This window comes from Ammospiza caudacuta, chromosome 16 (genome assembly GCF_027887145.1).
Source record: "Ammospiza caudacuta isolate bAmmCau1 chromosome 16, bAmmCau1.pri, whole genome shotgun sequence".
Classification (NCBI taxonomy): Eukaryota; Metazoa; Chordata; class Aves; order Passeriformes; family Passerellidae; genus Ammospiza; species Ammospiza caudacuta.
In genome coordinates, this window is record NC_080608.1 from 15280319 (window position 1) to 15306162 (window position 25844).

At 49.8% G+C, this 25844-nt stretch overlaps 2 protein-coding genes across 5 annotated transcripts in view; one reads left to right on the plus strand and one right to left on the minus strand.

Moving 5' to 3' along the window:
• The window catches only part of UIMC1 (ubiquitin interaction motif containing 1), a 39433-nt gene extending 24303 nt beyond the window's left edge, over positions 1 to 15130 (minus strand). For 2 of the 4 annotated variants that reach the window (XM_058815344.1, XM_058815347.1), the window contains exons 1-3: positions 14994 to 15130; positions 10620 to 10777; positions 2600 to 2687 (exon numbers count right to left, since the gene is read on the minus strand). In XM_058815344.1, coding sequence (XP_058671327.1) covers positions 2600 to 2687; positions 10620 to 10769 — 238 coding nt within the window. In that variant the 5' untranslated portion in view covers positions 10770 to 10777; positions 14994 to 15130. Of the gene's footprint in view, positions 1 to 2599; positions 2688 to 10619; positions 10778 to 13587; positions 13643 to 14993 lie in introns of all 4 variants that reach the window. The other 2 variants (XM_058815345.1, XM_058815346.1) reach the window with 2 other exon arrangements.
• Positions 15131 to 15463: 333 nt separating this feature from the next.
• ZNF346 (zinc finger protein 346) lies at positions 15464 to 23247 on the plus strand. Its single transcript, XM_058815366.1, has 7 exons — positions 15464 to 15531; positions 15703 to 15806; positions 15894 to 15989; positions 17215 to 17365; positions 18834 to 19073; positions 21593 to 21686; positions 22946 to 23247. The coding sequence occupies exons 1-7, from the start codon at positions 15471 to 15473 to the stop codon at positions 23049 to 23051; spliced, it is 852 nt and encodes a 283-aa protein (XP_058671349.1). The 5' UTR covers positions 15464 to 15470; the 3' UTR covers positions 23052 to 23247.
• The last annotated feature ends 2597 nt before the right edge of the window (positions 23248 to 25844 follow it).

Consider the following 25844-nt stretch of genomic DNA (forward strand, 5'->3'; position numbering starts at 1 on the left):
GCTCAGAGCGTGTGGTGGGGGCTCCACAGATCCCAGGAGAAACGAGCCCTCTCCATCTGGAGCGATGCTCAGCTCACACTCATCACTCGCCTGCCTTGCAGGAGCCCATCCCGGGGGAAGCACCGGCACTGGGAATCTCACACTCCAAAATCCTCTCGTGTCACAGGTCCATCCCAGCGCGGCAGGAAATCCCAGCGCCCCTCTGGGGACCGGGGCATCCAGGAGACCCGCAGATGGCAAGGAGGGGTCAGAGAGAAACTGTTTTTAAGATACTGCAGCCCTAAACAAATTAAACCGTTTCAGAGCCTTTTTAAATGCTAATACGGCAATTTGCAAAGCGATTTATGTTCCATTTTGACATTTGCAAAGTGAATTAGATGCAAAACCCCACTAGTTGTAGTTATAACACTTACTAATAAGAGATTTACTCAAAAATAACAGAAATGCGGGATCTCAGTATTTTTACATATCCAAAGCGCAATTACAGTAAAAACATTCAAATGTGCTTTAAAGCACTGACTTCCTCTGGAAATAGAGAGAGACTTCTTTAGGTTTTGTATTTCCATTTATCCTGTCAGGATGAAACGTCACAGATATATTTTAGTTATGGCTCTAGGTTAAAATGAATAAAACCACAACAAAGCAAAAAAGGGAGGATACGCTTTATAACGAGTGCCTGCCAATATCTGAAATTTTCCAGTTTTGAGGAGAAAGAACTTGCTCTACCCAGAAGCACCCAATCTTTACAAAAGACCAATTTGCCTCGCAATTCAAAGAATTTATTTAAAGACACTGGGAAAAATAATTACTACTTCAAGTCTTAATTTGCCTAAAAGCAAACACCAAAAGTCTAATTATAGCTTCCCACAAATGAGAACAGCCCCACCATCACACGTGCTTAAATAAGCCCCTGCTCGCCGACTGTGTGGTGCCAAGCACCCCAAAACTCAGACAAGCACACTAAGCAACAAAAAAAGACAGCTTGTGCCCCAGGAAAAGAAAAACTATTATTAATAATTTCAACATCTAGAAACACAGCAAAACTCCTTTTTTTACACAACGTCTGGAGAGCCGGCCCTGTCTCCTGTGGATTTTCTGGAGCACACTGAACACCTTTTGCACAGCACCAGCTCCTGAAACCCTACATGCTCAATGATGCAACGAGGACATCCAACTTCAGCAGATCCCTGCTCTTAGCACCATATGCTTGGTCACATTTTAGTGGCATCTCCAAGGGGGGGTTTCAGCTTTAATTTGGTGCTCTGTTTCCTTTGGGAGAAAAAGAAGAATGAGAAAAAGAACTCTTTTCCCATCTCTGACTTTGCTATCTTACTTGCTCAACACTGACATGCACAGTGGGTTGCAGCTCCTACAAAGAGCTGGGCTGTTCTGTGCTATGGCCTTAGGCCTCTATTAAAAACAATTTAATTCACACAAGCCCTGTGAGGACTGACAAGCCCAACTGCCGCTGCTTGCGGAGCACTGGCGTGCTCCATTTTGTTCAGTGATTGCTTTGGGTTTTGCAGGAGGCAACATCCTTCCCATTCTAAAAAAGTCCTGAATTTTATGTGCTGGATGGACCACTGCCTCACAGAGCACAGGATCATGAGTGGGGACCCTCTGGGGCCTGGCTGCTGTAATATGTGGGGCAGTACAGGGAGCAGAGGTATGGTGGCCATGCTCAGTGGGCCCTTCTGCCTGTACATCAGAATATGAGCAGGAACATCCCAGCCTTTAGCATCTGTTCACAGATTTATTGTTCATGAATGCATTTAATCCCTTATTAAAGCTGTTGATGCTGACCTCTCCATAACCTCCTGTGACACAAACTTCCAGGAGTTCACCCCATGCTGTGTGAAGCATGAGTGTCCTTCACCCATTTTAAACCCATCTATTTTTTGCTGTTTCCACTGATACACCCCAGGAGCTGGTAAACAACAGCTCTGAGCTCAGCTGAGGCGTTGCCTTCCCAATGGGAACTTTGATCCTACCATTCTCTCCTAACAAAGCAGCCCCAATCTTCCCAGACTCTCTTCACCAGGCAGCTTTTCTACCCCTCCATGACTTGGGCTGCCCTTCTCTGGATGCACCACTGTGTCCTTGCTATGCAGAGGCCAGCACTGCACACAGCACTGTGACAAGGGTGCACCAACACTTTATGTAACAGCAAAATTACATCAACCAAATCCCTTAACACCCTTCCTTATGATGCCCAGCGCTGCTGGTGCTCTGGCTGCCCCCACACTGTGAGCTGATGATTTCAGAGAACTGTCAGCTGCGACTCAGATCCTTCCTGAGCGGCAGCTGTCGGGTCAGAGCATGGTGATGTTTCAGGGACAGACAGGAGCAGAGGGGCCTGGACAGGAAAGCAGTTTGTGACTGACGGCGCTTTCACATCAGCCTCAGACAGCTTTGAACCCGGTGAGGTACCAACACCCTCGCACACTGATTTTGGAAGTGCAAAATTTAGCCCTGTGAAGGGTCTTTTCTGCATCCCCAGCCATGTCACAGCCTTTCTGCAAGGGAAATAATCTCTTACACAAAGAGCAGAAGCTGCTCAGCACCAGACAACTTCCCCAGCCCCACAGTCGAGACGTACGTGCAATTTTTCTTTTAGCAGCAAACTTTGTTCGATCCAGCTGCTTTGTTCTCTTCTTTTGCAAGCCACTCTCTTCCTTTGACTCCTGCTGCAATGGAAAAGAACATGGTGAGTGCATGCAATATGTAAGAAATACTACCAGCCCCCTCCCCCAAACTACTCAGACACAAACACTGGTTCAAGAACAAGCGTCTATTTGAGTGAAATTTGAATTTCAAACGTAATTCAAACACATTCTGTAACTATTAAAAGCTGTGTGATAAGCATAACGAGCAAAAAGAGTTACAGACTGACATAAACAGAGAAGTAGGAGAGACAATAGACTTCATGCCAGTCACCACCATGCACTGCACCTGCTACCCATGATTTTACAGAGAATTTGTTTGGCCTTGCTAAAACATTGATATTTGTAAGCACTCAAAAGACAAAAACAGAACCTTTTTATAACTGAGCATCACACACCTGCAAGCCAGGGCTGTTTCCTGCAATGCAGCCTCTAGTACTATGCCCAGACAATCTTAGGTGGTCCAAACCAGAAGCCCTGGCCACTTTTGGAGACCCACACCAATGCAGCCTGAGGGCAGGAGGGCCAGCTGTATTTCTTCCTCATGCTATTCTCTCATTGTATTTATAGAATCAAAGAATGGTTTGAGTTGGAAGAGACTTTAAAGATTATCTAATTTCAATTCGGCCATGGGCAAGGGCACCTTCCACGAGATCAGGGTGCTCAGAGCCCAATCCAACCTGGCCTTGAACACTTTGAGGGGCATCCACATCTTCTTTGGGCAGTATTGCCAAAAGTTTTTCATTTTTGAAATTTGAATACTTGAGAAACTTGTTGTCTCGAGGCTCCCTGGAACAATACTCCCACGAACAACTTAAATGTGTGCTGCTTTAAGCACAAGGATTGCAGCACAAATGGGCACAGGCTTAAATGACACACATTTCTGCAAGTTGCTGTCCTAATGGCTTAGGCAAGGGCACACACATTACCCAAGGCTGGCACTGGACCCCTTCCAATTTGTGTCTCTAAATCAGGTAGGATTAGAATCAAATCCAATGTTTCAGGCAGAGACCCATGCTTGGCCAGGATGGGCTCTGCACTGCTTCCTCTGCAGCTACATTGAGTTTTGCTGCCCAGGAGACACATGGGCCACATGCTTGTGCCTCACTCCACCTCCTGTGCCAAGAGAAGGGTTCAGGGAGGGGCACATGGCTTGGGCTACTTTAACACAAACAGATGTAGTGATTATTTTTGAGTGTCATCCATTTCTTTTGTCCTTTGCCCATGTTTCTGAACCTGTGAAGTCTTTCAGACTGCATCTGTGTGCTGAGTTTTGTTGAAGACATCTCTGGCTTTAGTGTTATCTGTAGATTTTATTAATCTATATACACCACTTGCTCCCTCTTACAGATCATTAATGAGGATGTTAAAAGACACACAGACCTAATATTGATCCTCTTGGCCTCAGCTTTACATCTCCCCCAGATGAGCCTCTCCTTTGTTCATCAGCAGCTCTTGCTGACAGTCTTTTAGCAGCATTTCAATCCAGGAATGCTGCTATCTAGACCAAATTAAATTATTTATCTAACTAAGATTTTGCAAGACATACTATTAGGTGGTTTCCTGAAACCTTAATACATTACAGCTTTTGCATGCCCTAATACCTACACCATTCCTCACTTCCACTGACTTAAGAATCACCTCACAACACAGCAGCAATCATGCTTGGCAAGCCCACACACACTCATGCTTGTGCCTAAGGGTTTTATTCTGTGAGTGATTTCTTCTCTTCCCCACACAGACTGGTTTAGGCACCCCCTTTCCAAGATCTGCCACTGTGTCTCCAAAAGGTTGCTTCACATACAGAGTCTCTCTTCCTAGGAGATGGATCCCAAGCTCCTGCTCAGGAGGTGAAATCCTCTCTCTTCCTGGCATAGTGCCCCTCTCCACAGCTTTCCATAAACCATGGGATGTCCCACCCCAAACTGCCCTGCCTTGGTCTGCAGCAACAGCTCCATGCTGACCTCGTGGGCTGCTCCCACCTCAGGGGATGGGGAACAGCCCGTGGGATAACACCAGGACTGCACTAGTATTATACACTGGAGGAGGTTCAGCAATAGCTCTCCTGCCCTCCCCCAAAACCCTGCCTAACAATGCCAAACCCAGCCCAGCTTAAAGCAGGGGCAATTTAATCCTAACAGGCTCTGTAAATCCCCAGCTCTTCTCTCTAGGCATCAATCTTCCCCTCATCACTCCTGCACTTGCTGGAAGGTCAACCCTGACACTCTCATCTGCAGCTCTCTTGCAGGGCACGGATGTGATTTATGAGCACACCAAACTTTGCATGGCTGGGAGTGCCTGCTCTGTGCACAGAGACACACTCACAACTCACACCAGGGCACAACGTGGGGCTCCAGCACCTCCAGGGCTCCTGAGGGGAGCAGAGCACAGGACACACTGCCCGCACCCACAGCACAGCCAAGTACGTGCCTCGCTTCCCTGTGCTGCTCCTGAACAATCTCAACATTTACATCAGTGGCAGGAGCAAAATTATTGCAGGACACGTTGTTGTAGGAACCTCATACATTCGAGAAGGATGTTTAAATTGCTCAGCAGCGTTCACGCTACAGTGAACCGCTGAAGCAAATCCAATTAATCCTGATGGGCCAAAATATATACACACATCTCAATTCCAAGAATTCTCAAATCTTTTTTAGTTTTAAACTCAGAAAATAAAACATACCTTTTAATTAGGATTTATGGCTGTTTGTACCTCTGCTGGGAGAGAGCCCCACAGGCCCCAGAGTGCTCTGCATAAATGCAGGCGGGGATGGTAGAAACAGAAGGGGCCAAGAAAATTCAGAGAAGACAACAGGGCCTGCTCCTCCTGACCCAACCTTTTAACGCTCATCTATCTACAAGGATAATAGGAACTCAAGGGGCCTCTCAACCAACTGCCTTTCTAATAAGATCACTAGTCCAAAAATAATCTTAATCAATTAAAATATTCCCAAACTGCAGCCAATACTCTCAGTTACAAGGTCATCTCCAATACACATATCTTCCAAGGGAAACTAATTATTGTAGTGGAAGCAAGGTAGGGACTGCACACCTCTGCTCAGTGCCAGACAGGAGATCACCCCTCCTCCTCTGCTGTCAATTCAAGGCAGAACGGCCAGAAGGAACCCAAATTCTCTTCCTGTGTGTCAGGCTCTGCACTTTAATTTATGATGCTCTCTTATGAGCAATTTCACTGTCAGCATTGTACACAGATGAAGAAATAGACAGGTTTCCAAAGTCTTCCACACATTTAGTGGAAGGCAGCCACTATTATTCTTCCTTGTTTTTGTAACCTGCTTGGTTTCACCAGACAGCAGGAAATCAAATTCCCATTTTAAAAATGCTTTTGCACATACTTAAGAGAACCTGATTCTGCCAGCAGAAACAGATACAGCTCCAGTAATTTCTAAAAGCCCATAAATGGAAGCCAGTAGCCAGAATCCCACATCCTGCTCCCTCAAATCCACATGATAAACCACAGAAATCAGCTTCTACTGACTCAGGGAAGAAAAGGCTACAGCAGAATGTCTCCACCCCTAACAGTGCAGACTGCAAAGTCAAAAGGTCTGGGTAATTTTACTGCTCAACAGCAGTTGGGACCATCTAACAATAGGGCACAGCCAAACAGCACACATCCTGCATGGGAAATATGCAGATGAAAACCAGACTAATTTATTTTTAAAAGCCAATTAGATGTTGGAATTACCATGTTTGGCTCTTGCCAAGGCTGCTGCTGAAATTAATATCACACCCTACTTTATTAGTCTCTGACTTCAGTTCAGAATCTGTTTCAGCTTTGCTCTTTCAGCTCATTAGAACAAACCTGCTGGAAGTGGAGATGAACAACAAGACACAACGGGGCTCATGCCAGGATATGCAGTTCCTGACACAGGGAGAGAGGACTCTGTAGGAAAAAGGGCTTTTACTGGGCTGTGAGGAGCCTGGATTCACATCAATCTGATTTTCAACAAGTGAGCTCAGCAGAGCCATGAAGCCTCCTCCAGAACCAACTCACATTGCATTCTCCCCTGGGAGATGGAGGCACTGGGTCCCTTGGCAGCAGCAGAGCCCACGGAGACAGCAGGGCACTGCAGCAAACTCCTGTGTGGCTCTGCTTTGCTCCAATGGTCAGTGGTGTGAGGTGGTGTCCTGGGATTAAGTTATTTTTATTCCAAGAGCTGGTGCAGTGCTGTGTTTTGGATTTAGTACAAGACTAATGTTGATGGCACACCAATGGTTTATTTGGTGCCAGGCAGTGCCTGCTCTAAATCAAGGACTGTTCAGTTTCCTGTGCTCTGACAGTGAGCAGGTGCACAAGGAGCTGGGGGAACTGGGCAAAGGGAAATTCCACAGCACAGAACCTCATGGCCAGAGTATGAACAGGGGGGATTGGCTGGGAGACACCGACTGCTGCTCAGGGACTGGGTGGGCACTGGTCAGTGTGTGGTGAGCAACTGCATTGTGGCACTGGTTTCTTTTGGGTTTTACTCAGAGAATCATGGAAAGGTTTGGGTTGGAAGGAACCTTAAAGATTATCTCATTCCAACCCTCCTGTCCTGCACACTTCCCACAAGACTGGGTTGCTCACTGCCTGGCCTTGAACACTGCCAGGGATGAGGCATCCACAGCCTCTCTGGGCATCCTCTTCTAGTGCTGCACAACCCTCACAGTGAGGAATTTCTTCCATATATCTAACCTAAATTTCTCCCCTTTCAGTCTGAACCCATTCCTCCTTGTCCTATCACTACAGTTCCTGATGAAAAGCAGTTCCTCTCTCCCTTCTTTTCATTACAATTATTCTTGATATTATCATTAGGATTATTAATAGTATTATTATATTTTATCTTGTTTCAATTATTAAGCTGTTCTTATCTCAACCCACGAGATTTACTTTTTTCCCCACGATTCTCTTCCTTGCCATGGGGTGGGAGTGAGCAAGCAGCTGCCTGGTACTTAGCTGCTGGATGGGATTCAACTATGACAGGTGGGCACTGCCATCCTGGCTGTGACATTTCCAGTGCCACCCTTTCCATAGCAAGATCTCCCTCAGGCCATGCCTGGTCCTGAGGTGAGTGTCCACTGTCACAGATGATGGAAACAGGGCAGTGGTTGGGTATTAGCCAATGCCTAAACAGCCAAAATCTGATCTGGAACACCAACACATGCTGCTGATTACCCCGACTGTGAGCATCTCCAAACACAGGAACACTCAGGCAAAGGGATGTTCCACACTGAAGGGAAGACAGGCCATGCAGAAATAGATGGCACCATCACCCTGGAGTCTTGTCATATGTTCCCTGAGGGCTGGCAGAGATGATGGATCTGGCAGAAAGAGCTTGTGAGACTTGATGCCAACTTTCTAAGTGCAGGCAGGTACTCTCAAAGCTCCCAAAGGATCTATCCTGGCAAAAGACCCTTCCAAAAGGTCCCAGACCAGTTCAGCAGCATGTGAGGATCAACTGCACTAAAGGCTGCAGATCAGTCTAACAGGTCAGCACAACTTTTGGGCTGTGCTCAGAGTTCATGCTTGGCCAGGCTCTGTGCTGAGGAACAATCATCATTCAGACATGGCTTCAGGGGTCAAACCAACAGCCCAATGCAAGCATGAGGTTCAGGAGACCAGGAACGGTCATGCTCAGAGAGCATTGTTGGGCACTACTTGAAATATTGTGTGTTTGTGAATGAACATCCATCTTCTGGCACAGACAACCAATTCCCAGTGGGATTAAACAGCCAAGGGAGATGGGAACCACTCTACTCATTCTGCATGTCTGCATTTTCAGAGACACAGTCTGCACAAAGAAGGTCATCTCCTCTGGATTCCACAGAGCCAGAGAGACTGTTCTTATTTTGTCTGACCCTTTCCAAAAGAAGAGAAGTGTTCCCCGAATCCAGGATTATATATAGCAGATATCAGAAAGCCTCACGTCCAGAAAACTTTTTTCTGATGCAGCTCTGCAGATGCCACAGCATAGACATGAGCAAAGAAAGGGAACTTGGCAAAATAACATGGATGAGCTTGATAATCCAGTATGACTGAAAAATTCCTGGGAGAGGCAGTCTGCCAAAGATCATCAAAAGTGAGAAGCTGGAGGCTTTCCAGGTGCAGCTGCTACAAGATCTGCTGGTCTGGAAGCAGAACTAGGGACTTGTTCTATAGATACCTGCCAAGAGACTGCCAAGGAAGAAAGCCATCGAATCAATGATGCCCAAATTGTCCTTGTAGCTTTTGATTCATAAGGAACCATGTCCTAACAGATGCAAGATTAATTGAGAATATATTGTTCTCTAAAATTGCTATTGATCTGAGCTTCCCACACCTCTTTTTGAACACACAACAAGGTCTTACCAGTGCAAGAACAACAGTTACAACGTCCAAAATTGAAATTCAACTTGATGTACACAGAAGAACTGAGACAGTTACAGAAGGCAGACAGTTATTTTTTTGAGATCCCAAGTAAATCAGTATTGCGTTTGATTTTGCAGAAAACAACACGACAAGAGACTGTGGCACTGGATCTGGAAGCTGATGACTCACAGAAAGAGAGTGAACTGAATAAATCCACTCATTCAACTGACTGAACTGTTGTCACTTAAACACAACCTAATTGGCTCTTTAACGGCCTCTCTGAGCATATCCTTTTCTGTAATATGACCGATTATGCCATCAGAATTTATTGTTTATAGACAAACTTAGAGAACAGTGAGGGAGCCTAACCTTTTTATAGATGTGTTTTAAGAGACGTTTGTTTCCTCTTTTTCAGATACGTGCACATTGAGATGAATAATTGCAGACAATAACAGGTCCTGATCTTTTATGTACTGCAGCAGCTCTTATAGCTGCTGATTTCTTTTTTCCTTATAGGTTTCACAATAAAGGCCAGTGATGCAGCAGACATCTGAAGTTAACTTAGCATATTGCAGAGCTAAGGGTTTAACCCCACTGAACTATTACTGCCATATGTTCCATTTCTTTCAGGGAATTTCCCAATGGGAAAGAACTCAGACAATGTGAAGAAAAAACATCCAATATCGTTTGCCCTACAGCTTCTTACTGTTTATTTCTAGTGATTTTCCCCTCCTCACATGATAATCGCCTTATTGGAGAGCAGCACACTGCAGATGTGGGAGCAAAAGGGACCTGATTTAAGATCTACAGCTTGAGAGTGAACTGAAATGCTTTTGAAAATGGTGGAATTACAAAAAGCAGCTTAGGATCCCCAATCACCAGCAAGACAGAGCAAAGCTGTACGAGTCACACATAAAAAACTGATTGTAATAATTTCCTCTGGTGAGCCTCACTCAGTCAGGCACAGGTTCTGAGGGCTCTGGGTTTCCCCCAGGCAGGAGTTCCCATGCTCATGCCGTGTAACCAACACAGACATTTCAATCTTGAGGGTAATGCTGATGTGCATAAGCTGACGCTGGGGATCAGCGATCTGAGCCTTGATGCCTTAGCCAGGCACTCCCACACCACATTCACCTTTACATCCTTTGGAGCTGGGTTACAAACTCAGGCTCCTGTAATTCAGAATCAGTTTACCAGGCACTGCCTGTCTCTGAGCTACTCACAGCCTGAGTTCTGAATCATTTTCTTATCTATTTGCACATAATACAGAATCATGTTGCTAAGGTTTAGCTGGAAATCAATCAAACAAAAATTATGAAAAAAAAGATTTGTAAAGGGATTGAGGAAAGGTTACTTTTAAATTACATTTCAGATTCAGTTCTGAGAGGATTTGGTTATCAAATCCCAGACTCATAACTCACCCTCATGAAGCACACCATTCATTTCCTAGTCAAATAGGATTTAATTCATCTCATATGTAAGAAAAGGAACAGCACAGGACCCTCTGTGCAAAGCCTGACCCCAGCACGACAGCAAGGGCTGCTCTGGCACTGTCCTGCAGCAGCAGGGCCCAGCCCAGGCTCTGGGCACCCCAACCCATCACTGACCTCTCCATCACTGTCGGATATAACAATAAATGCATCCACAAAACTGCGCTTCTTCCTGGCATTGGCTGAGTTCTTCTTCTCTTCCTCCTCTTCCTCCTCATCCTGACCTCGAGACTCCAGGCCCTCTGCAGGCTTCTTCCTCCTCGGCATCCTTCACTCTGAAACAGAGGGAAAGATTAAAAGCCATTTGTTTCCTTCTGATTTAGATTTCCCCTAGCACTTTTTTTTTTTTTTGCTATATTTAGGCAAAAGACCCCAGGCACTGAAACCTTATTACAAAGCATGGTGGATTTAGTGTTACTGGGAGCCACATGCACCAGTCACCACTCATCTAGTTAAGAACACTTTATTACAGCTGATTGCTAAAAAGGGGTTTCAGGGGAACAGCAACACAGACCAAAGCCACTCTGAATGCCTTGTTCCAGAGCAATGAGGCTTTCCTCTAAAAGCCCATCAGCAAACTCCTCCACAGCATCACTTCACAGCGGGTCTGCCACCCTCCAACACAACCTCCCCACCTCAGCCCCACATCTTGACCAAAACAAACCAGGCTGCGGCAGTGAATCAAGCTGACATTTGCACACCAGACCAAGAAACCACCACAGCACAGCCCTTTGTCAGCTTTTGTATTTGACAAAATCAGGGGGAAAGGCATTGTGCGTTCAAGGATGCTGTCCTGCTGTCTGCACAGCTCAGTGCATGGCTGCTCCAGCACTACAGACAGGGAAAACACAGACAATGGCAGCAGGCAGGCTGGAAACAAGACAACAGGTTTATCTGGCAGTGTGGATTTCTCAATGAGCAGCAGCAGCCTCCGGAAGAACTCCATCCAGACATGCCCGAACCATCCGCATTAACGAAGGCACTTAAAGAGCAGCGAGCAACCTGCTGAGTGTTATTAGTGCAAACCTGAGTGCATGGAACAATTGAGAGCAGGTGCCCACACAATGCAAACTGGTACTTCAGCATCCCTTCCCTTAGCAGCCCACAGACTGATGGAGAGGGATGCACAGCAAGCATTAGCTGTCTGGATCCATAAGAGCTCAGAGGCGAGGATTGGGAAGAGATCTCAGTAAAGGAGAGCAGCAGGATGGCACAGAGTTAAATCACCCTTTCCTGCCTATGCTTGCTCTTTGCCTGGTAGTTCAACAATAACATTCAGTGCTTCTTGAACTGTGATGTAAAAGAGCCTTACAAAGCAGGCTGAGCATGACCAGCTCTGCTGAAGTTCAATTAAACATGAGCAGACAGAGGTTGAACAACAAGCCCCTGGTTCCACATCAGGGAACAGCAGAGCTGGAAATGCAAGTCAAGCTGGCCAGTTCCCAGACCAGTGTCCTTCCCCAGAATCACTCTGCCTTCCTTCAAGATCACTGAAATAGCTCAGATCTGTGCAGCGATCTAAAATAAGAGTCAGAGAAGATGCAATAGAAACCCTGCATCACCCAGGATAGAGCCAAACCCTTCTCTGTAACACCACAAAATTGCAAACAGCCACGACGTAGAGAAACACTAAGGGAGGCCAAAATCCTCATCAGCACCGAGAACAGCAGTGCATTGCTCCATCTACAGTCCGAGCAGCAAGGTGAGGAATAACCACTCTCCCTATCTGCAGCCTTCCTTCTGCGAATACATGCACACACACGCCCAGAGACAAAAGGTGATTATCCTGGTGAGTCATGATTTGCACCAAAGGTTTGCTGAGCCCTCTGAAAGCAGAAGGTTGCACAAATGGGCAGTCATGGCGCCAAAGTGACTGCAAGGACCTCTGCAGTCCTCCAGTGCTTGTCTGTTGAGGAATGATAGAATGGTTTGGGTTGAAAGGGACCTTAAAGATCATCTCATTCCAAACCCTTTCTAAGACATCTTCCACTATCCCAGGTTGCTCCAAGCCCTGTCCAACCTGGTCTTGGTTGCTCCCAGGGATGGGGAAGCCACAGCTTCTCTGGACAACCCGTGCCAGTGTCTCACCACTCTCACAGGGAAGAATTTCTTCCTAATATCTAATTTAATCCTGCCTTCTGTCAGGATTTGGAGCCATTAAAGGAAGGGAAAATAAAAACAAGCTCAGCTTTTGGTGAAGCACTGGCTCTTGAAAAACAAAGCTGTTCAGTTCCAGCTAAGCTGAACTCCAGTGCTGTCGGAATATCCTCACTATATGCTCTCCATTTTTTTCTCTTTTGCTACAAATGGTCTCTTTGCCCTCCCTGCTCAGGGAGATGAGCCAAGCCTCACACCCAGCTGCTGTAAGCTGCCTCCACGAAATGCATCCATGGTGGTGGAGAATGTTCCCTTATCTTTGGAAAACCACTCACTCATAAGCCATGAGGAGCACAGAAGGGCCGACACAGGGTCACTGAGGCTTTGGAGAGGCAGCCTATAAACCTTCTTACCCCCACAACAAAAGCAACAGCAAAAAACAACTGCTGCGCTGCCTCTTTTTTTTTTTGTTTTTGTTTTCAATCCATGCTGGTATCACCATCGCTCCTCTGACTCTGCGATACATCTTCTCCTCTGTGCTCTGTGCTAAATAAGAGATCACTGAGAAATATCAGCTGAAGTTATGATGAGTCACCTACCTTCAACATTTAAAGGAGAGAAAAGAGGAGATGTAAGAGATGTAACCACACAACTCCCACAGTGCTTCTGAAAATGAAGGGACTTGTGGCAAAGAGAGTCTCTGAAAATGTAACTAAGGGAACAAGACAAGTAAGAGATCACTGGTAGCTGTGCTAGTCTGAAGCTGTGAGTAGGAGAGCAGTAATAGCTTTTATTAGACAAGCTGCTGTAGCTGAGGGAAGACAACACGCATCAGAGCACAGACCTCCTCTTCAGGAAGCGAAGTTGAGCATATTTTGCTTTTAGCACTCTTGGAAAGGATAGTTGTGAGTGCCTGAGGGGAAGGTACCTGCTTTCAGACCCAGCAAAAAAAGAGAAAAAGGCCAGAGACTGAATTATCTAAAATTACCTTTGCAGTCCAGTCTGCAGACTCATTTTGCAGTTATCCAGATTTTTTTCCAACTCTGAATTTAAGAGAATTTCTTTGTAAACGCTCTGACAGCAAAGGTGACCTCCTGACAAGGAACTCGCACATGCCACGCTTCTCCAGTCACATTTTTAGGGATATCCTTGAAGATCCCCAACTTGTGATTATTTGTCATTTTCCCTCTCATCTATCATTTTGATGAATCAGAAAGCAATTACCGACAGAATAATTCTAAATCTTGACACTGCAGCTACAGACCTGCCAAGCTGTGACAGCTTGAAAAATGCTCGAAAAAACCAAGCCAAAAAAAATGAATGACTCTCATCCCCGGATGAGTTCCTGAGTGGTTGGAGACACAGGCTGTCGCTTTGTAAACAACTCCCCCCACCTCGGGAAGCAGAGGCACGACGCTCCCCGCGCTCAGGAGGGTCAGCACCACCCGCTTCCATGGAAATACCATCCCCAGACCCTCGGCTCGACCCCGCACGCAGGGCCCAGCTGCTGCTCCGTGAGCAGGACACGAGGGCTGGCAGCGCCCCGGGGAGAGAGAAATTGTTGAGAGGATTGATCCATTTAAAGAGCTGGCTCTGCACAGAGGGGACAGGGCACTGCAGAGGCCACGCATGGCCGGGCGCATCCGCGCAGGCTGCTGAGCTCTCGGGAGATGCTCCCTGCTCCAGCGCCCTCGAGTCAGCCCGCAGCATCTCCCTCCTCCAAGGGCAGGGGAGGAAAATGTTTTCGTCCCTGTACATGGAGGAAAAGCGACCCTCACCCCAGAACCCACCTACGGTCCTTTCCCTTTACCCGCTGCCTTCGGGCACTGCGTGGAAATTTACAAGGATGGGGTCAGGGATACTCGACAGGCTGGGGAGAAGCATGGGGGATCCCCGGCGGGAGAGGCGTGAGCTCTGGGGAAGGGGATCGGCCACAGGTGGGCAAACCTAAGGGAAGGGAGCGTGCAGAGGATGCCCAGAAAAAGGGGAGGGAGCCGAGCCTGGCAAGAGGAACAGGAGAGGCAGAAGCACCTCGATCTTAGGGGATGCGATCAAGGCAGAGCTCCGGTTTTCTGGTCCTCTCCCCAGGGGACGGTCCAGGAGGAGTTCCAGGGCATCCCCAGGGACAGCACCTGAGATCCCTCCAGGCAAAAGACAGAGGAAGTGCCCCTAGAGGGAGACGCAAGGTGTCCTTTCCCCAGGGGACAGCGCTGGGGGCCAGTCCCGGGCCGCCGCGGGCGGGGACCGGAGGTCATACCTGGGGGAGGTCAGCCCGGGGGCAGGGACCGGAGAATGGCCCCGGGCGAGGGAAGGGGTTTCCCTGGCAGCCCCGGGAGCCCCGCGGCTCGCCCGGGACCCAGCAGCGGCATGCCCCGCAGGGCACAAGGTACTCACCGGGCCCGGGCCGCCCCGTTGCCCGCGGCCTCCCCGCCTGGTCGCCCGCACCGGCCCCGGTCGGCGGGCCCCGCACCCGCGCTCAAGTTGGCGGCGGAGGCCTCATTGCCCTCAACCAAGATGGCGGCAGCGGCTTCGCTGCGTTTCACGTGGGCATCGGGGAGCTGAAGCGGGCAGCGCCATGTCCGTGGCTGGCGGACAGCAGGCCCAGATACATCTAAGGTGCTCGTGGTCTCGCCCTTATATCATCCCGGACGCCGCTTCCTCAAGAGAAGGATGCGCTGCGTCGCTTAAACACCCACACAAACGAGCCGCCACGGGGCTGCCGCAATACCCCTGTGCCCATAACCAACATGTCCGCCGCCACCTCCCTTGGAGGGCGCGGTGCTCTCGCGGGATCCGCCCCGCCGTTGCTAGGCGCGGAGGGGGCGCGCGGGCGGCTTCTCGCGAGAACAGCGTGAGGCGGCGACGGCGGCCATGGCGGACGGGGCCGGTAGCAACGGGGACGCTGCGGGGCCGCTGGTGGGCAAAGAGGCGGGTGAGGCGGCGGCACCGGGAGCGGGCGGGTGCTCGGGCCCCACGTGGTGCCCTCTAGCCCGGTTGGATCCTGCGAGGTGCGGGCATCCCGAACAAGGACGGCCCGCACCTCGCGGGGTCCCACCGGGCCGCTGACGCCCCCGTTTTGTGTCTGACCCCTCTCACCCCACAGTGGAGCGGCTGATCCGGGAGAACGGACACATTTTCACCGAGGCGCAGTGCAAGGTGTGCAGCGCCCTGCTCATCTCCGAGTCCCAGCGGCTGGCTCACTATCAGGTAAGGAATGGGGAGCCCCTCGCCTCCCCCCCAGCCCAGCCCCGGGCTCGGCCAGGCACCGAGCGGGGCTTTCTCTGCTTTCCCCAGAGCAAGAAACACGCCAACAAGGTGAGACGCTACCTGTCCATCCACGGCGGCGAGGAGGGTGCCCACGGGAAGAAGATGAAGCTGGAGGTGAAGCAGGTGAGAGGAGAGCTGATCAGTGTCTATAAGTAATGTCTATAGTGTCTTAAGGTCTAGAGGGTAAGTCCTGTGAAGAGCAACTGATGGGGATGTTCCAGAAATGTGAGGTCCCTCTTACTGGGGATATTCCAGAACCGTTTGGATACAATCCTGTGCAAAGTGCTGAGATGACCCTGCTTGAGCAGAGAGGTTGGACCAGGTGGGCCACTGTGGTCCCTTCCAGCCTGATCCATCCTTGTGTTCTGTGAGCACGGGATCCACCAGGGCTAAATACAGCTCTGTGGGACCTGCAGGGCTCAAGGCAGTTGCACAGCCTTGTGAGTTAACAAGGAAAATGCTCTCAGAAAGGGCTTTGTGAGAACTGAGAAGCTCAATGGCAGGTGTTTCACCAGGCCATGTCCCAGTTCCTGCTTCCCTCTCTGCTCTTTGAGCCTGTTCTCCCCATTTAAACAAATGCATGTTCCTCTTTTTGATAGTCTTGCTCGAAATGACAGAGAAAAAACAGGAGCAACAGCTTGTCAGGAGAATCGTTGTATATCATGCAGAGCACATTGGGTTCATCATCCACAGGAATTCTCTTCCCAGAGCGTTCTTTATTTTACTTATTTAGGTTCCTTCAGCTGGTAGCTGGAGCCTGTTGGTCAGTGAAGGCCCCACGTTCCGTTCAGCCATCTGTCTGCCCCGTGACTCCCTTGGGGAACAGATTCTACTTTATGATTGCTTCAGCTGTAATCCCCAGCTCTGGCATTTGCGGGGAGCTGGGGGATAACAGCAGATGCCTTTGCACATAGTGTCAGGCTGAGAACTGCCTGCTGCTGCCTCCTCAGCTGGTGTTGTGTTGCAGATGACCCAGCTGATAGTGATGTTTGTGCTGCTCAGTTCGCGTCTTGCAGGGGATGAGGCTGTGTGGTCCAATTTCGGCAGCCACAGGCTTAACCTTGTCCTTAACCCAAACAGGCCAGAGCTGCCTCTCTGCCTGGAGTGTTTGCCAACAGGTTAAAACCAGCAATCTGGTGTAAGAACACTCTCCAGGGAGGGAGAGGGTGATGCTGCATCATGGAAGTTCTGCCTAGTCACGCTTCATCGACTTAACACCCAGATGTCTTTGGTGATTTTTATTTAGACCCCCAAACTGTAGTGTTTCTCCTCAAAACCAGGAGGCTGGATGGGATGACCTGCAGAGGTCCTTCCCAGCCTCTGCAGCTCAGTGTTTCTCTGTGCACAGGACAGCAAGCAGGAAGGCAGCAATGGGGAAGACAGGAACAAGTGTTGTCCCATCTGCAACATGACCTTCTCCTCTCCGGCCGTGGCAACTTCTCACTACCTGGGCAAGACTCATGCCAAGAACATGAAGCAGCAGGCCCCCAAAGCAGAAGGTATGAGTGTCTGCAGCACCTTCACGTTGTCCCAAAGGGCTGTTGAGATGGTTGTTGAACCCCAAGTGTGAGCTCTTGTAAGAGTGTGTGCTCTTTGCCATGAAACAGATTAAGCCAGCAGTGCACCTCCAGAGAACTGGCTGTGCCGGCCTGCTCAATGGACTGGGATTGGCAAGAGGTTGTGTGGGGTTTTTTTTTTTGCTTTGTTTGGGGGAAATGCAGGTGGCAGCAGGCACTGTACCCATCCCTGTATGCAGGGACCAGGTGTGTGATGTTAAGATGTAGCACTGTCTGCCACAGGGTGTGATGCTCATTAAATGTTAGAGACTGAAGTGACTGGTGAAACTCTGATCTGGCAAATTCCCCAGGGCTGCTCAGCTACAACAATGTGGCCTCTGAGGTTCACAGACTCAGGAGCTGCAGATTGCTGGGGAGAATACAGCTGGGGACACATCAGTATGTGCTTGTTCTGACCTTGTCTGCCCCCACACAGCTGCCTGTGTGTCCCATCCCTTTGCCAGCAGCCAGAAAGGCCTGGTGGGTGAGGAGTGACACCCTCTGTCCAGGGCAGGCAGGGGTGGCCATGGGCCAGGGGGGCTTCAGCTGGCCAGGACAGAAGGAAAACACAGCCCTTGAGTGCACCTGAGATGGCAGCTTGTGCTAATTCCAAGCTGGGGACTTGTGAGTCACCCAGACTCCCGACTCCTGGGATCTTCCAGGCAGATGTCTGTCCCAGCATGTCTTCATGACTTTGCTAAAATGTGTGCACAGCAAAGCCCACCTCCAGGATCTTCTTGTTCTTTGGAGCTCTTGCTTTTAGGTATGATAGGAGCCTGCAGGAAGATGTTCACTGAGCAGTCTGGTGTGTTCATTTGGTGAGAGGAACTGTCTGATCCCTAGCAGGTTACTCACTCTGCTGTTTGGCACCCTGGAGTGAGAGGGTGCAGGTTTCTCCACCACACAGAAGAGCTGCTTCCCTCTGTGGATTCCCTGTGTCAGACCTAGTCCCATTTGTGCTGTGTCTCATAAGACAAAACTCCTTATGAATTCAGGATCAGGTCCTGTTGCTGCACGGTGCTTCCAGAATCCTTTCCAGAATGCCTTTGCTGTGCAAGGGCTTGTGCCCATGTTCTGTCTGGGAGATGATAACAGCAGGTGGAAGCTCATTCATACCCAGTGTTTCTTGAATAGAGTCATGCTTATGTTAAGGAGAAATATGCAAATCTGTTGGATTTTTTAAACCCTGAAAGTTTTCCTGGCATACTCTGAGTTATGTTACCACATCTTTAAATTCTGCAGCATTAAGGGAAGAGCTAGCAAAATCATTAATTGATTGAGATATTTTACATTGGCTAGGTTTGGGGTTTAGATATAGTGTGTTACTGGTTTTAATGTGGGTTTGGGTGAAATAAAGTAGTTTTTACCTGCGAGTTCTGTGACTGACCAGGGGTTTGGATTCACCCTACAGAAACGGTGCCCCCACAGAAACACCCTGCTGCCCTCCCCACCTCTACTGCATCCTCTAATGAAGAGAACAAGGACATTACTGACCCGGACAAGTTCTGTAGCCTCTGCCATGCCACTTTCAACAACCCCCTTATGGCAAAACAGCACTATGTAGGCAAGAAGCACAGAAAGCAGGAGACCAAACACAAGCTGATGGCACACTATGGACGAACCCCTGATGCACCAGCATCATCCTTCATGGGTGAGTTCTCAACAGGGAGGTTGATAACCAGCTGAAGAGCAGAGTGGGAGAGGAGCAGAATGTCTGACAGGCCTTTGGACAAGAGAGTGTGTGGGGAGGGAGCAGGGGAGTATTGCTTGTGATGAGGAACTTGATGATACACCCTAAGATTGATTTGGTTGATGTTGTAACCCCCAGCAGCAGATGTTTTAGACTGTAGCTACTCGTGACAGGCTTTGGGTTGTGTTGTGCGGTGCTGTTTAATCGGGGACGTGTCCTTTTTATTCTCTGTGCGGATAATCCAGGGATTTTGGCCAGTACTGTTTCTAGTTAGGTGATTGCATCCAAAATGGAAAGATAAAAGTGGCATTTGATGCTTAAAAGTCGTCTTTGAGGGGACTAGCCAGAGATGGAAGGAATAGGTTTAACTGCACCTGCTGCTTCAAAGCACATGAAAGCCAGAAAGATTTCTCCCTGAATGCCTTTCTGCCTCTGTGTGGGCACTTCCATCTGATGAACTAATGCAGCTCTCTCTGGAGCAAGCAGGAATGTGGAAAAAAAAGCCCCAGAGCTATTAAGGAGGAACTTTAGGCAGACAGTTAAAACTCTTTTGGTTTATGATCTGCTGCTTATGAGCACTTGTACGTGATGAAAGCCCTCTGAGTCCAGTGAAAGCATTAGGCGCTCACAGAAAACTCCTTTGTTCCTCCCAGCAGCCTTCTGTTGGGCCAGGAAGTCTTAGTACCTGCTGGATACTTGAGGTAAATAATAAGCAGACAGATCATCTTAAAATCTTCATCAAGAGCTTCTTTCTCTGTCATAAAAACCCACACAAGCAGAAGATTAATTATTCTAATTCTTTGCAGGCCACCTTTAGATACCGGTAGCACTTATGACAAATGAGGCTCAATTAGCCAAGTAATGTTCTCTCCCACATTGCGTGGCCGTGTGGGAGATGGAAAAGGTGCTCAGTATCTCACGTTACCCATCTGCTCTGCACCTAATTAGTGGGGTCTGATGAATGGTTCCACTTGAGTGTGACTCAGGTGCTGACAGGGGCAGGAGCCCCAGCCCAGGCAGGCTGGGTAGGTGGGCAGTGTTTTTGCCTGGGTAGGTGGGCAGTGCCCTTTCCTGTGTGATTGATGTGTCCCAAGAAGTGCCTGCAGAATGGGAGTGTGTACAGTCACATCTCCAGGGCACTTCAGCTCTTCAGCAAAGGTTTCAGAGCTGGGCTATTATCAGGGGCTTCTCAGATGAGATGGGCTGCAGTCAGGGATGTTTTGTCCTTCTCTCATTGCCTGTGTCTCTGTGCCAACAGCCACAGTTGTCCCTAAACTCTCTGCTGAGACCTGACTTGTAGCAGATAAAGATGTGTTCTTTGCAAATGCAACACTGAGGTGGTTGCCTGCTTAAAGTTCTTTGGGAAAAAGTGGTTTGGAGTTGAGGAGTGGAGTTTAGACAACTTTGTTCATGTGCCTGTTGGATGGGTTTGCAACAGAGAAACCTTGACATTGATGGTGCAGGGAAGCAGACCTGAAGGCTGTATCAGCTCCTCTGACCTTTACTGCCCAGATCCAGCTCCATTTTGAGAGCTGAGTGTCCCACTGGATTCTGACATATCTGAGGTGCAGCAGCCACATGGCAAAGTGTCTGCTGCATCCAGAGTTGAGCTTCCCAATGATTTACTGCTCTGCACTCCTGGAGTCCATCTCTCTTTCACCTTAAGGAAATGTTTTCCTTGTGAGAGTCCCAACCAGAGCCCTTCCCCAGTGACCCAAAATTTAGGAGTGCTTACTGTCTTGAGGACAACTGCCAGGATTTTTCCCTGTTTGAGACTCCTGTGCTGCAGTACTTGCCTGTTTGGTATCTGTGACCTCCTGAACTTTCAGTCCAGCTGGAGTTGTCATGTTACACAAAACCAATGATCCTGTCAAGTACCACTATTGTTGGAAACGTTTTTTTCCCTGGCAGTTAACTGATCCACTGACTGTAACCAAACTGCTTGAGGACAGAGCTTAATATCCTCAGCTGGCACCTCAGCAAGGCTTAGCAAAATGCTGCATTGTGGAGCTGGACAGTGGGTGTAATCTCCTCTGGCTGCCTTTTTTATTGAAATGTTATAAGCTTACAAGTTCAGTATAGCTTTATTTTCTGTTTTGAGTTGTCCAGATGAGCAGAAGTGGGAATATGGGAGAGAAATGGAGTTGCAAAGGCAGTATAGCCTTTGGGGTTTGGGGTCCAAATCTGAAACTTTTACTATGCCTGATGCTATGAACTGTTTGCAGGGAACATGTGTGTGTTTTTTAGCGATGAACAAACTGTGTTCTGATCAGGAAAGCTTTTTTAGTGATTCCCTTGCAATAACTGGCTCATACACGGTGAGGTAGTAGGATTCTGTGGTCTCCCTGCCTGGTCAGATTGTTGACTGTTATTTGTGTTTGTTTAGGGTTTAATAAATCAGGTGATGGAGTATCTTGCTTGTTTCTAGCTCAGGCTCGGGGATTGGCTTCTGTGTGTGTTAACATTGCTGTCTGTTTCAGCTGGGAAGGGCTACCCCTGCAACACATGTAACATAGTGCTGAACTCCATAGAGCAGTACCAAGCTCACATCAGCGGCTTCAAACACAAGAATCAGTAAGTAATGTTCTTGTCTAAGTGTGTTTCCAGCCTTGCTGTTCAAATCGATGGCCTAAATATAACCTAAAATGCAGTTTTGAGCACGTGTTTCCAGCTGACTTCCAAACAGAGCAGCAGGGTCTGTGCAGGCTCTCTGTGTCCTGACGCTGCTCCAGGAGCTCCCTCTGCAGACAGCCCAGTCGTGCTGCCGAGGTAGAAGTGCCTCCAGTTGCTTTTGGTTCCTAATAGTTCAGCTCAGCACAGACCTTTGCAGTGAACCTGACACCTATTAAACACAGTTTCTCTTAACAACTGAGCTTTTAATTTAATTAAGGACTGGCTCAGTGGAGATCTGCTTGCAATTCTAATCCCCTTTGGGATTGCTTGTTTTAAAATTTGGCATATAGTCAGCACGCTCCAGAAACCTGGACTGTATTGCTGAACTCACTCTTGCAGCTGGCAAGTTAAATAATGGCATCCCCTGCATATATTATTAATTGAAAAAAATTATGCTGCCAGATGATTAATACCAAAAATACTTGTTCTGGAAACTGCCAATCTTTAATTTAAGAGCCTTCACTTAAAGAGCCTGGGTAATGAGCCTGGGTTGGTTAGAAAGCTTTTTAAAAGGAAGAAGTATTAGGAAATCCTACCTGAAGGGAGAGCAGGCTCCTAGCCAAATTCCCCAGAAGGGATAGGAAGAAAACTGGAATCTCTTGTTGCATGTCTGTGGAATAACAGCCTCCTGGTCCCTGAGCTCTGGGGAGTACTTGATGGGAAGATGTCTTTCATCCCAGGGAAGTTCCAGCTCTCAAACAGCGCAGTTAGATCAGTGTATAGGAAGTATCCCATTCTAGAGAGAAAACATGTTCCCAACACACACATTAATGTTCTCTTTAAGGACACTGCTGCTGTCAGAGCTGTTGCAGCCACACAACTCCCTTTCAGAATGCTGCTCTGGATTCAGCTGTGCAGTCCTGTTCCAGCTTCTGCAGCCTGCAGAGAGGCAGGATGCTTGCTTTGTAATGGGAGCTCTTTAGCAGCCCTTGAGCTCTGCCGCAGCTAATTCTGCCATGCTAAAGGTGTCTGTTTACACACAGGCACAGAGAGCAAGGATTCACTTGGAAGATTTTCTGGCAAGTTATTGCCTTGGCTGCAGTAGGCTGTTGCTCTGCTGACAGCCTTGCCTGCTGAGCAGTGATTGCAGCTGGCACATTTCAGAGCATTTGTGACATTGTCTCCTTTTTTTCCTTTCTCTTGCTCCCTTCAATGTGCAGGATGCCAGGAGCAGTGCCGGTTGTCGGACCGTTCCCGCCACAACAGTATGTCCGGGAAGAGTCAACTGGCCCAGGAGGCTACAGTTACTTCAGCCAAGACCTCTAGAGCAAGTTGCAGCGCTATTCTTGGAGTTGTTGGTGGCCCCAGAACGCACATCCTTTGCCAGCCCACAATGGTTTCATTATCCCTCTGGATAAGCAAAGCCCTACCCTCCTGTATACACCCGTTGAGCAGAACGGGGACTGAATCTGTCAGGAAAAGGATCCAGCTGGAAGAGACTTGCTAGACAGCAAATACTTCACTCCCTTAGAGTAGTTTTCATTGTGTAATTGCTTCCTGTGAAGGTGGGTGCGGTGTAAGAGGAAGTGTCTATCTGGTGTAAGGAGGGTTTGGCAGCAAGCTGGTAGTGGCACCTTCTCCCTGTCCCCTCTGGGGGGCTGCCCATTCTGCTGCTGGGCTGCTCTCAGAGGGACACCAGCACCCATGGGCACTCCCAGGCATGACAAGAGGGGACCTCGAGCCTGGCTGTGGGACCAGAGCCACCCACATGGCCAGGAGGCTGAGGATGGGGTATGGCCCTTGTCCCTAGGTGTGCCCTGGTGTTGGTGCTGTTGACCCAGCTCTGCTCCTCCCTGCCCTGGGCCAGGGCTCTGGCTGCCTTGCCAGTCTGAACTCCATTGCCTTCTGGGCTGGCAGAGGATAGAGCCACCCACCAGCCACATCCTCCACAAAAACACCACAATCCCCTGCCCAGGCCACAGCCAGCTCTGTGGAGCCAGTTGCTCCTGCAGGAGCACACCCAGGGTCCCTGCCTCAGCCAGGAGAAGCTCAGTCCTGGCCACAGCCCCAGCCACTGCCATCCCTCGTGGCCCCTCAGGCTCCATTGAGTAAATCAAGTGCAGATGTGGAGTCAGGACCGGGTGCCTGCTTACAATTAGGGGCTGGGAAGTTTGGGATGGCCCTGTTCTTCCTTTTCAGTTCCTTGCCATGGCTGCTGCTTCACTGGGCTGAGCCCCCAATGTTGTGCAGGGGACAGGGCTGGTGAGCAAAGCTCCTGCTTTCTTGGCCCATAGATCAGCACTGTGGTGCCCAACCCAGCACATGGTGTGTGCCATGTCCCCATGGGGAGCAGGACATGCTGGCCCCATGCACCTCATTCCCTGTGCCAGCTGTGACCGCAGCACTTCCCCACACAGAGCAGGAAGAGGTGGCTGGGCTGCAGCAGGACAAGGCATGACGCTGCCCACCCTCCTGCCATATCACCCTCAACTTGTATGTTCCCTGCCCAGCCTTTACTGCCCAGATTTGTGGATGCTCCTGTGCCATGCTGGAGGCTAGAAGGAGCCTGGGCCCCTGGTGTCCCTGTCCTGCAGCCCCTGCACTGGGCCCCACATTCTTGGCTCCCCAGAGGGAGCAGCAGGTTTATGTTTGCCAAGTTCTGCCTGGTTAAACCTTAACCGAGCTGGGTTGCTCCATGAGTCCCTCCCAGCTGAGATAAGGATGGGCAGGCAGGACCAGGGCCTGGTGGGACGCACTGCCCCAAACCTGGCTGCTTGCCTCCAGGGCAGGACCCAGCCCCTGCAGAGCACCGTGCCCAGTCTGGAGCAGCTGCCTGCCTGCCCAGCTTGCCCCCTGCCTTCCTCAGCAGGTGCCCACTGATATGAGGGCAGCAGGTTGTGGCTGGGCTGGAAGCTACCACGTTGAAGCCCGTAGGACTGCATGGAGCTGGAAGCCCTTGTGCTGGCGCTCACCCCTTGCTCCAGGGCTGACCCACTCCCTCAGTGCCAGAAGGTTCACATCACCCCAGCCCATGGAATGAGCCTGCTCAGCCTCAGATCCTATGCACGTACAGGGTACTGTGAGCTGGGGCTTCTGTGCCCCAAACAAGAGCCGTTCAGGGGAGGCCAAGAGAAACTTCCAGGAGGAAAGAGCCCCCCAGGCTCCGGCCCCCACAGGAGCCACCGTGCTGCGCGGGCTCTGGCTGGCCGCAGGTGCCACCACAGCGGGAGTGGCGGCAAGTGCTGGGGCCAGGCACAAGGGGCGGCTGTGTTCCCGCAGCTCCGGCTGCCTTCCAAGAGCAATATTGTTGGCACCAGGCAGGCTCCCTGCACCGGCAGCACATACATGGGCCTTTCATGAGGAGAATGGGGATGATTTACTGCCTGGGGGAAGGGGCAGGGGCGGGAGGATGGAGCCCCAGCACGCCGGCGCCCGGCCCCTTGTGCGTGCTCGCTGCCGCGGGGCCCCGCACACATAACCAAGGCCAAGGGTCTGGCCAGGGGGTCGTCGACTCTCCCAAGGGGACATGGGGCAAGAGGGATCCTTCTGCACCATCTGTGGAGTTCTGAGAACACACTTCATCTCTGGGCACCCCGCTGTGTCTGAGCTAAGTAACCACGGGTCACACATCGCTTGTGCCACAGTGATGGGGGCAGCTCATGAGCTGGGGGACACAGGGGCACCAGAGGAGGGTGCTGGGGCAGGGGTGCACCCACAGCACAGTGCTGTGCTGGCACAATCCCCCCTTGTTGAGCTGCTGGCGTGGCAGAGGCCGCTGTGGTGCTGCCGGCAGCGGGTGGCAGGCGGTGGGGCTGGGCTGCTGTGAAGGGCTTTTTGTTTGCCGTCAGTTGCTGCTATAAATCAAGCCAGGCAGCCCAGCCCCAGCCCTGCACTGCCCCACGGCAGGGAGGTGACCAGTTCCCAGCCGCCTACAGCAGAGCCTCACCAAGCCCTGGACTGTGCCTGGCATTGTCCTGGCCCAGTGGGGATGTTCAGTGTGACACTGGGCAATGTGCCCACACTGGTCTGCTTGCCCTTCTTCCACTCAGCATTGGGGAGCCCTGGGATACAGGGAATCTTTCCATGTTCATCCCAGGCTGTGGCTCCCACAGACTCCCC

Excerpts from the sequence above, each read along its gene's own strand:
- ZNF346 (XM_058815366.1), top strand. The coding sequence starts at position 15,471 with ATGGCGGACGGGGCCGGTAGCAACGGGGACGCTGCGGGGCCGCTGGTG. Across the intron at positions 15,532-15,702 it reads GCTGGTGGGCAAAGAGGCGG|TGGAGCGGCTGATCCGGGAG; the intron begins GTGAGGCGGCGG and ends CTCACCCCACAG. Across the intron at positions 19,074-21,592 it reads ACCAGCATCATCCTTCATGG|CTGGGAAGGGCTACCCCTGC; the intron begins GTGAGTTCTCAA and ends TGTCTGTTTCAG.